General features: G+C 41.6%; 1 protein-coding gene across 1 annotated transcript; it reads left to right on the plus strand.

The window, feature by feature from the left end:
- Positions 1-671: 671 nt before the first annotated feature.
- On the plus strand, positions 672-5079 carry NAA50 (N(alpha)-acetyltransferase 50, NatE catalytic subunit; the record flags this gene model as incomplete). Its single annotated transcript, XM_010013998.1, has 4 exons — positions 672-889; positions 1338-1457; positions 2413-2479; positions 4835-5079. Coding segments are annotated over 4 exons (586 nt in total), but the record flags the coding sequence as incomplete, so codon positions are not given.
- Positions 5080-10433: the final 5354 nt, after the last annotated feature.

Genomic DNA, 10433 nt, shown 5'->3' on the forward strand with positions numbered 1-10433 from the left:
TATATATATATATACTTTTTTTTCTTCTGTGTAAGCAGTGTTTCTGTTCGGAAGTTAGCCTTAGAAAAGGTAGAAGAGTTTGGTTGTGTTTCTTAGTCTAATTCAGTGCAGTACTGGTATTTTAGAGTTGTGATTCTGCTCTCCGTCAGCAGGCAGAAATGTGATATCTCCTTGAGAGTGGCACACTTGCATGTTAGGCTTCATATGAATTTGCTGCACACAGTATTATTGTTTTTCAGATAGATGTCTAGTTATGCTTAGTCTTTGTCCAAGCATAAGCTTTATATTGATAAGAGGTAAAATTAAGGCTGTCCTGGAAGCATGGATAAGGACTTCATTTCCTCAGTCTCTATTTGAGCCTCCTGTCCCTCCCATCTTTTCTTCCCCCTTGCCTTCTCGCATCCCACCCATCTCCCAGTCTTGATGGTCAACGAGGAAATTAATGGGATAAAGTTAAAGCTAATGCTCCTACAGAGATTTGTGCTCTCCTGTCTTCCACCCAATAAAACCACACATATACTTTTGTACATCAGTGTTAAGCGTGGCCTGAGAAATTTCTGACTGTATAGTACCAACTGAAACTGGGTTTGGGAGTAAATCAGCCACCAACAGAAGACTTAATTGTACAGGTTGAACGTTGCAGTTCAATTACGTACTGAACTGATTTTTAGGTGGGACAATTCTCTAAGCATAAATAAAATCATTAATTTTGGGTGTGTATCAGATGTTAAGCATGTTTTGATTTGTTCCAGTAGCCGGATCGAGCTGGGAGATGTGACGCCACACAACATAAAGCAGCTGAAGAGGCTGAACCAGGTCATTTTTCCTGTCAGCTACAATGACAAGTTCTACAAGGATGTACTGGAGGTTGGCGAACTAGCCAAATTAGGTACAAATGTTCTTGCCAGTAATTGTGGGCTATGGTGACAGAAGTGCTCATCATCGCTATCCATAATGGTTTTGAATAGCAGATCCTTCTATTTTGTTGTTTTACATAATGAAAAAGAACTGTTTGGGAACCACAAAAAATCTCCGGTCTGAACATCACAGCATTCGTGTTCTAAATAGATTCCACTTTACTGGGAATAGGCAGGTTTTCTGTTATTGCAGAAAACCTGCAATGTGTGCTGCCAGCTTACCTCCTGATATCACTGCTAGCTGGTTTGTCAGAGCACCATTGGTAATGTCAGTCTTAGAGTTAAGCCACAAAATACGGTATTTCATTTGGATGGGAGAATTAGCAAGAGGGAAGGAAGGAAGATACAGGGTGTAAATGAAGGAGGTGTATGTATAGTTTGAGACTTGTGACTGATAACATTTTGTTTCTTTCCCTGCAGCCTATTTCAATGACATTGCAGTGGGAGCAGTGTGCTGTAGGGTGGATCATTCGCAGAACCAGAAGAGACTGTACATAATGACACTCGGATGCCTGGCACCCTACCGAAGGCTAGGAATAGGTAAGGAGGATCTTCTTTTGTATCTGAGTCTTCAGAGAAACCCATTTGCTGTGCAGCCTTCTAAATGCTTTTCCAGGTTTTTGACCAAGATCGTGCACTTTTAGACCACCGATTTGTTTGGAAGGGACTTTGGGGAAAGAATGTAATTTGTGATGTGCTCTTTTTCCCCTGCCTTTCAGAAATGGGCTTTTTGTAGAACTTTCTAATTCAGGATTTCAGAGTATTTTTATCTTAATCACATTATCATACTATGAGGTAAATACTTTCCTCCTATAGATGTGAAAATTGATGCACAGACACATGAAATAACTTTTTAGAGGTTACACAGCCAGTATGCAAGTCATGTATAAGTAGAACACAACATTACTTCATTGGGTTTCTAAAGGGAAGGGGTGTTTCTGTTTATCTTCTTCAATACCAATTATCGCTGCTCAGGGGTAGTACCTGCTTTCTGTCTATACTGCATTTAGTTCTTTTCTCCATGTTGCAGATTTGGAGGCCAGATTAATCAAGACCTTACAGTAACTTGTTTGCTTTGACAAGCTGGAATGGAAAATTAACTTTATTTTAAATTATTTTACTAGGTATTTGTTAGAAAACTTACCAATGCTCCCCCTGCTTTATACATTGTTTTGATCCCATAGCTGAGGTCAGTTTAGGACCTTGAAGCTAGTGTTTAAATTAGCCGCTTTATACATGTGCTTCTGGGTTGCTGTTTTGTTGTTGGGTTGTTTTTTCTTTTCTCCAAAGAAAGAATTAATTAGATTTTGTGAGCAGTCAGAAAGATAATGGAGTACTTATAAACCATGTTTTATTTGCCTTGCCTAGTTCTCACAAGCTTGGTCATTTTAGCCTATCTACAGTTAACCTGCCTCTCCTCAAGAAAGCCCTTAGCTAAGTACATACTTTATTGTGCACTTCTGGTTTTCTTATGTGTCTCTTTACCTTTTGGCAGGAACTAAAATGTTGAATCATGTCTTAAACATCTGCGAAAAAGATGGCACTTTTGACAACATCTATCTGTAAGTAAATGAGTTCCACTCATGCATTTTTTTTGAGAGATGGTAAAGGCATATATAAGAGCAAAGGGAGAGAGATCCAAGAACATTTGTGTTGCAGTGGGGTCATGGAACATCTTGTAAGTGCTAGTAAGAAGGCGAGAGGTCACATTCTGGGCTTGTGTGATGCTGAGAAAACTAAAAGCTTGCTTGCTTTAGAAGGGCATCTGCAAATTTGCTGCATTCAGATGCAGTTTAGTTACAAATGACTTTCTATAGCAGAGTAATGAATATGACAAAAAAATTGTGGAAGAATTAATCCTACTGCACGTCTTGCATGCAGTTTTGGTGCATTTGCTATCTGTCTTTTATGACAGTACTGTGTTGGTTAGAACATCAGAGGTGCTTGCAAGTGCTCTAGGTTCACATTCAGTAGCAAGGCCCATCTGCTTATTCCCATTCTTGCACTCTGCCAGGTCAGCTGTTTATGCAGCAACACAGTAAACCAGGTCAGTGCCCTGACCCATCTGGGGAAGCTGTTTCCAATTTTGATTCTGGGTGGGGTTGGGTTTTTTTTTAGTGTGGTTTTTTTGTTTTGTTTTTTAAATCAATTGCACATCTGCATAAGCATTTGGTGTGATTTAGGCATGAGAACAAGGACTGGGGTGGAGGACAGGGCTCCTTAAAAGAGCACCGCCATCCTAATAGATGCCTATGGAAATACAGCCTGAAATCCACAGATGCCAAAGCTTTGTTTTTCCCTCTTTGCTGCTGGCTGCACAGTTCTCCTTCTTCCAATTCATTGGTGTCTGTGTGATTACCAAGTGCTTGCTTCTCTTGTCCATCACTGCCAGCTGATACCAGTACAAAAACATGGTGCACTGGTAGGGATAGACCCACAGCAGGTACAACTTGAACAGACCTATGCTGCCACAGAACTGCACCTTGAACACTTGCCTGGACTGTTAAAGATGCTTAGTGAGTTGTGTTTCATACACCAGTATCACTATAAATGGAGTGACTTTCTCCTCAAGTTTAGTCCACCTCTGCCAAGGAGATGCAGTTTTCCAAGTCCTCTACTGTTGTAGCTTTGAGCCATCTGTAAGAGTTGTCTTAAAGAGGAGTCTGAGTACAGCTGTTTTTTGGCTTGTGTTCCTGCTCTCCTGCCTCTGAAGACATGGTAATGAAGTCTCGGATGCCTACTAGTTGGCACAGGCTTTCGTTTCTGCTTTGGCATGTTTCTGTGTGCATAATGAAGAAACTGCTGATTTTAACACAAAACCCAGATCCTTTATAATCCTTTCCACTTCCCAGAGTAGAATTCTGGGGTGACAATAAAGAGCTCCCAAAGTTGGGCATAACAAAGTTCTTTTAATGGCCCATTGATTTTATTACTCTGTTGCTTGTGCATCTTCTATTTTAACATACTACATAGTTTGGCACCAGTTAGCTATCAGTGTGTAAATTTGTCATTATGAAATTCCTTCTTAGCTATTTAGTTTTTATTGGGCTTAACACCAAGATCTTGTTCTGCTGTTTGTTCCAGAGTTGCTTTGGTTCTATGGTTATGCAGCATGTTGTCATGACAAAGTGATTAATGAGCTTGTGCAGTGTCCATTGACTTTTGGGAGTGTTTAATGAATGCCTTTTGTTGAGCTGAACATCCCTTTTCTCTTACATTTTTTTAATAGAACTTGTGCAAATAAATGTCTTAGTTGCTAAGGATGAAGAAGCGGTGGCTGTTTGTTTTGGAGGCCTTGAAACTCTTAAAATATGCTAGCAAGATCTGTAAAACTCTGGGGGAGATAGGCAAAAGGGGAAAAGGACTTTTTAGGGCCATGGGGCTTTTTTTGTGCTTCCATAGCTTTTTGTGAGGGGAGAGGAGTACTTGGAAGTGAGCAAGGAGTTAAAATTATATCGAACGCCATTGCCAGTTTTGTGTTGCAGTGTGTAGGGATCAGCAGTCAGCCAACTATTTTGGTCACCTAAGAAGTGTCACTACAGGAAGTTAAAATTGGCTCTGCAGTGAAACTTTGCTATATGTTTCCACAAAATCTCTGTCACTTCCAGATTAAGAAAAATTGAAATTACTGAGTAATGCTTCAGAGCTTGTTATTTGTGTTCCTTAGAAGAGCTTTAATAAGGGAAAACATTTGCCACTTCTCAGAAAGATTACTACAGGCAGTCTAGGAGCTGTGTGTTAGCTCAGGATTAATTTGGGAAGACCAAAACTTCCAGTCCTGATTTTCCACCATCATTCCTGTCTTTATCTGGACAGCTCCTTTTCTTACCATGTGTTTGACTGTTCTGTGGAGGCAGAAGACTGAACCACAGAAGGTTCTGATCCCTCTCTCTCTCTCTCTTCCTTTTTTGTCCCAGGCATGTCCAGATCAGCAATGAGTCTGCGATTGACTTCTACAGAAAGTTTGGCTTTGAGATCATTGAGACAAAGAAAAACTACTACAAGAGGATAGAGCCTGCAGATGCCCACGTGCTGCAGAAAAACCTCAAAGCCCCTTATCTTGGCCAGAACGCAGATGTGCAAAAGACCGACAACTGAACAAACCCCCAACGAACACTTTCTTGCACTTGCTTGTCGCCAAATAAGGAAAGAGAGGCCTCTTGAGTTTGATTTTGGTTTTAACTCCACCCCTTCATTCTCTTTAATTTCTGTTTTCTTGACCTCTCTCCAACAAAATGTAATGTAATGCTTCTTCCAAGGATTGTCCAATCATGTTTGGGGTTGGGGTGTTTTTTTGAGCTCTCCTTTCTGATACGTTAGGGGTTGATTTTGTTGGGGTTTGTTTTGTTTTGGGTTTGGTTTTTTTTTTTTGAGGGGGGTGGTTTCAGGGGGGCTTGTTTATTGTATTTTGTTCTTTCTTGGGGTGGGAAAAGGTGTGCAGATCTAAGTTTGAGGTGTGGAGGGCTTGAGCAGGTTATCCTGGTGACAAGTTTCCTTCAGAATTATCTCTTTCAATAAGCAGAATGTAAATCCAACAGGGGGGAGGGGGAAGGAAAAGCAATATCTTGTCCTTTGACTCCTACATTATTGTATTTTTTATAACCTACAGGGTACTTTATTCCCCCCCAACCTTTGAATGTTACTTCAGTACTTCCCATTCTTCCTCTTAATTCCTCCCACCTCAAAAGTATGTTTTGTTCTTCCCAGTGTTTTTGAGTATGGCTTTTTCCTCCATCTTTTGCTGAGAAAGGTGGGCTGCTTCATCATACTTTTTCACTCTGCCTGGCCTGATCTTTTTGAATGCTTTTTTTTTAACTACTCCTCACCCAAGCTGGTGCTACACTTCTTAACTGACCGAGAGGAGAGTTTAGAGTGGTCTTTGGTTTTCATTTTCATTTACCCAACTCCGAGCAGGCTTCTGCCAGAGTGTAAGAGCTAGATCTGGTGTTGGCAAGAGTAACCTTGTAAAAATACAAATCCTGAGGCAAGACCCTTGCTGAAAAAATGGGTGAAATGTTGTAGGGCTCATTGAGAGTTAGTTTGATCGGTGTTGTTGGGATGGGAAAAGTGACTGTGACCACATTACCAGCTTTGATCACATAAGGCAAGCACCCATCGTCTCCACAGCAATTTTTTACACCTACTAAACGTGTGGTGACACATCTGAGATGAGGCAAGGGTTGAGGACACCGGGCAGCAAGGCTGAGAAGGCAAACATAAATCCAGCCCTCACCACAGCTTTGCAGGGGTTTCCTGGATTTTGTTGGGATTGGCTTGGCTTGCTGTGTTTATGTGCTCCTTTGGGAGGAGGTGGTGAGGAACTGCACAGTTTGCCCTGCTGAGAATGATTTTCCCCTTGCCCTGTTCAGTGGTAATAATGCCGTTCTCCTCTCTGAGAAGGTGTTCACGGAGCACTAGAGAAAGCAGTGTATATTAGAGCATTTTATGGGTTTGGAAAATAGGCTGACTGGCTTCTTCCTAGTACTGTAACCTCAAAGCTACAGTAAACTCTACTAAGCCTGCTTTGCATCCTTTCATGCTTTGTTTGCGTGAATATCAGTGCTCCTTTCTATGCACTGTTGCCAGCAATTCTATGTATGCCAATACAAATACCAACTTGAGCTTGGATTCTTCTCCAAGCACCTGGGAAAGTGCACTGAGCTGAGACAACACCAACCTGCCCCATCCCCCAAGTAGATATTGAACTGCATTCCTTTCCTGTTTGTTTTTTAAAGTCTAAATCTGCATCTTGAATGCATCTGCTTTGAAAGCCTCCAACCTCTATAGTGTGCATTGCAGCATACATCCGGTTAGTAGGTGCTGTCCAGTCATTCGAGGGTGACTTGGGAACTAAGGATTTCAAGACAGGGAGTTGTGGTGAGGCAAGGGATGGCACCCCTCATTGCACATTGTGGTCTTTGATATCCAGAGGGGTGACTTTACAAGCTGCTTCAGAATTACTTCTCCTTTCCCAGAGGTGTGCAGTGCTTGTTGGAGTGCATCTTGACAGACCTGTGCTGGGTTTGCACTGATTGAGTCTTGGGGATGGGCAGATTGCTAACAACAAAAGCCCCTCTGCATGGCCTGAGCATCTGTGTTTGCAGCACTCTGTGGCAGACTCTGGCTAGAAAGATGCAAGCAGTTTCCTCAGCCAGAGGCAGCCTAGTTTTGACAAAAGCTTATTTTTAGTACTGCTAGGACCTGCTCGCACTGGTTACGTTGGCAGTTTCAGCATCTTTCTAGAAGGGGGTGTATTGAAGCACAATTAGCTTGTCATATGCCAACATAGTTTCCCTGGCCATCTGTAGACCAAACCAAGAGAAGTGTGTGGAGGGAGAGGGATAGTATTGTATTTGAGGATGTTTGTGCAGCACAGCTGTAACTCAGACCATAGCTGCCTCTGGTGCCAAGCAAAGTGCTCTTCATTCTAATAGAACTAAGTGTTTGGGTTGGGTAGATGGGTGTGGGGATATGAACTCTTAGGATTTGCTGTTGTCGTAGGCTTCCACAAATCAGTGTGTTTCACAGACAGTTTTCCTTCAGGTTTAAAAGTACGAGTCTGATGTCTGAAGTTACTTGGATTAACCTTTGTTTCTGTCTCTTTTGCTTTGGGCTGCCATCATTCTATGAATGTATCCCTGAAAACAATTCTTAAAGCTCCTATTCTACAGCAAACCTGCCTCATTGTAACTCCTGTTAAAATGTTTTGTAGGAGGTAGAAGAGAGAGTGACCACAAATCTAAGACTCCTTTTCGCAGGCTATTAATCCTGGAAAAGTTGAATCTTGAATACAAGGTTTAATCTGAATCTCATAGAAATCTGTATTCCCTGTACATGGATAAAGGCAGGTGAAGGTCAGTAGTTCTGGGTGACAAACAGTTGTATTTTATTGGTATATCAGCCATGTTGAGTGTGGGAGGAGAATGCTGTATCTTAGTGCTGTTACCCAGAGGTACTGAAATTGGGTGAAGTATGGGTTTACTGCAGAGAACTCCAGTTAGTTTGGTCTTTGCTGCAGCAGGACCTCCTTTGAGCTTGAAAATAACAGCTTATGAACAACTGAATTTTCTAAAAGTTGGGAGAAAAAAAAGATATTAGCACTTCCTCTTCTGGATGAAGATAGAGCAAGAAAAATGTATGTAACTAACGGCTTTAGAGTGTAAATTGTGTATATACGAGTTATTCCTGAATCTCTGCAACTGCTTTTGTCATACATTGGTTAAAGGATGCAGATGATATCCACAAAAAGACTCCTACTGGGGGAAACCATGGTACAGGGGAAAAAGAATCATCCAGGAGAGATATCCCTCATTTTTGGGAGGGGAAGGGAGAGAATTTATTTTGTGTATACAGAAGCCGGTTGAATTTACATGATGCAGCTAATAGTTAAACCTGCTAACTAAATAAGACATACTGTTACCATTGAAATAAACTTACGTTGTATTTCGTTAAGTCTTGATGGTGCCCTGTGTCTAATAAACATCTGATCCCCCAAATTGTTTTCTTCTCCCCCATGTTGTAATCCAGGGTCAGCTGCTATGCACAAAGTCTGTGTTTTGTAAAGTGTTTGCTGACTTGGATGTTTCTTTTGAATCTTGCTTCCTGATTCATTTGGCTAAGACCACCCCTGGTCTCTTGAGTTAACATTCACTCAAATGTATACTGTATGCAGTTTACGGATGCATTCTCAATGTTAAAAGTTAAGTTGCAGGGGGAGCAAATTCTTTCCAATAAGGTGGGCCATTTTTAATCTGTATCATTGCCCTTGTGCATCAGGAGCATGTTTTTGTTTTTTCTCAAACTCTTTAGAAATACTGTTCAGAATAAACGTGCACTATTTGAGTTATGTCATTGACAATTTGTCATGTGCACTTTCTTTGCAGTCCAGCTGTTTCCTTCTGAAACCAGATACAGAATATTCCTCAGATGTTTCCTGAACTGTGTAACTTGGAAGATTTCTACCATCAACTGTGAGTTGGGCTGCTGTGATGTCATGGGTGTCTGACAGCTGAGGAGAGTGGGGTCTGTTTGTTTCCCTGAAGCTATGAGTCTTTCCTCAGAAATTCCCTGTCGTGGGATGAGGGGGAGGAGAGGAAGAGGAATTCTCACAGAATATTTTTGCATTGAGTAGTGAGCAGTCTTGAGACAAACAGTCCAGGCATCAAGAACACTGCAGCTGGGTTTGGGCTTTATAGGTTAAGTATTTGAAAGTGTTCCAACTAATTGCCAGCTATTGCAAATCTCAACAACGATCTTTGAAAAACTATGGTCTGTACCTGTAAAAATAACTGGTCTTAAGATGCAGCAAGTACTCTTCCACACTGATTTTTCTCAGGTATTGAAGTAAAACTTATCTCTCTTCTTAACTATTCTGGTCTCTTCTGTTAAAGCCATTTTTTGTCTGTAGCTTCTTTCTGCTCCTCTTCTACTTTGACATGCCACTTATGAACTGATTGAAGTTGCAGTGTGGTACAGTTTCTGGGGAAAAAAGAAATGTTACCCTTAATACTCTATCCACTATTTACATTCCTCTGGAAACTCCTTTATCAGTAGACAGAGTTGCTTGCATTCATTAGGACAGAATGCAAAACCAAAGCTGGGGCTGCAAAACTTGACTGTGGTCTTGAGCTGCTGCTCCCAGCTGTCTTCCCTGACCTCTGCTGGAGGGCCTGAAGACACCCCTGGAGAGGAACCTTCGTCGCTCTGGCCTCACCAGCAGCTGCACAGGCTGGAAGGCTTCTGCTGTACTTAAACTGCTGCAGTGGTTCTCCAAACTATTCCACTTTTATTGATCTCTGTCATGTTTCTTTCCCTCTCCACCCTCATGCCAGTCACCTCTCTAACAGCCTGTACAATGTTAGGCAGGTTTCTCCGGTAGAGGGAAACCAGCAGATACCCCTGATCATTTGTGTTGCCCTTTCCCAAAGCTGTGCTCGTTCTACAGGCAGTTCCATTGCCCTTACTGTATTGGGTATGTACTGTGTCCTTGTAATGGCTTACAGTGCACTATTATCTCTCAGTTACACCACTTCGCTGCTTTTTTTGTTGTTACTGAGATGATTTAAAGAACAGTACCAATGCTGGGATCTAGTGATAAGTGGTAAGTCAAGTCATTCACTTCACATGAAAAATTGGATTGTTAGTTTTCCACCAGTGTGTACGTCACCCTGTTTACCTGTGCTGGATATAATTTGCTGTTACAGTGCCCAGTCATTCCTTATTCTTACTACCTTGGCTAACTTCCAGCAAATTTTCATCTTGTTCTTCCTTTTGAAAATGGTGTTGAGGACTATGACCGCAGCATAAATTTTTGACTCCACTGCTAACCTCTCACAGGGGTGAAAGCTGATCTTCTATTCTTTGCCTTATGATTTGTGTCTTCTAATCAGTTCTCTGTCCCTGTGGGATATTGTCCTCTGATCCTGCAGTAGCTTAGATTGCTTTAAAATCCCTGTCCAAAAGTTATGTGAATCCTTTTGAATATCTATCAAACCAGTTTGTCAGCTGAGTGTTGTC

Source organism: Nestor notabilis, unplaced genomic scaffold (assembly GCF_000696875.1).
Source record: "Nestor notabilis isolate BGI_N333 unplaced genomic scaffold, ASM69687v1 Scaffold26164, whole genome shotgun sequence".
NCBI classification, from domain to species: domain Eukaryota; kingdom Metazoa; phylum Chordata; class Aves; order Psittaciformes; family Psittacidae; genus Nestor; species Nestor notabilis.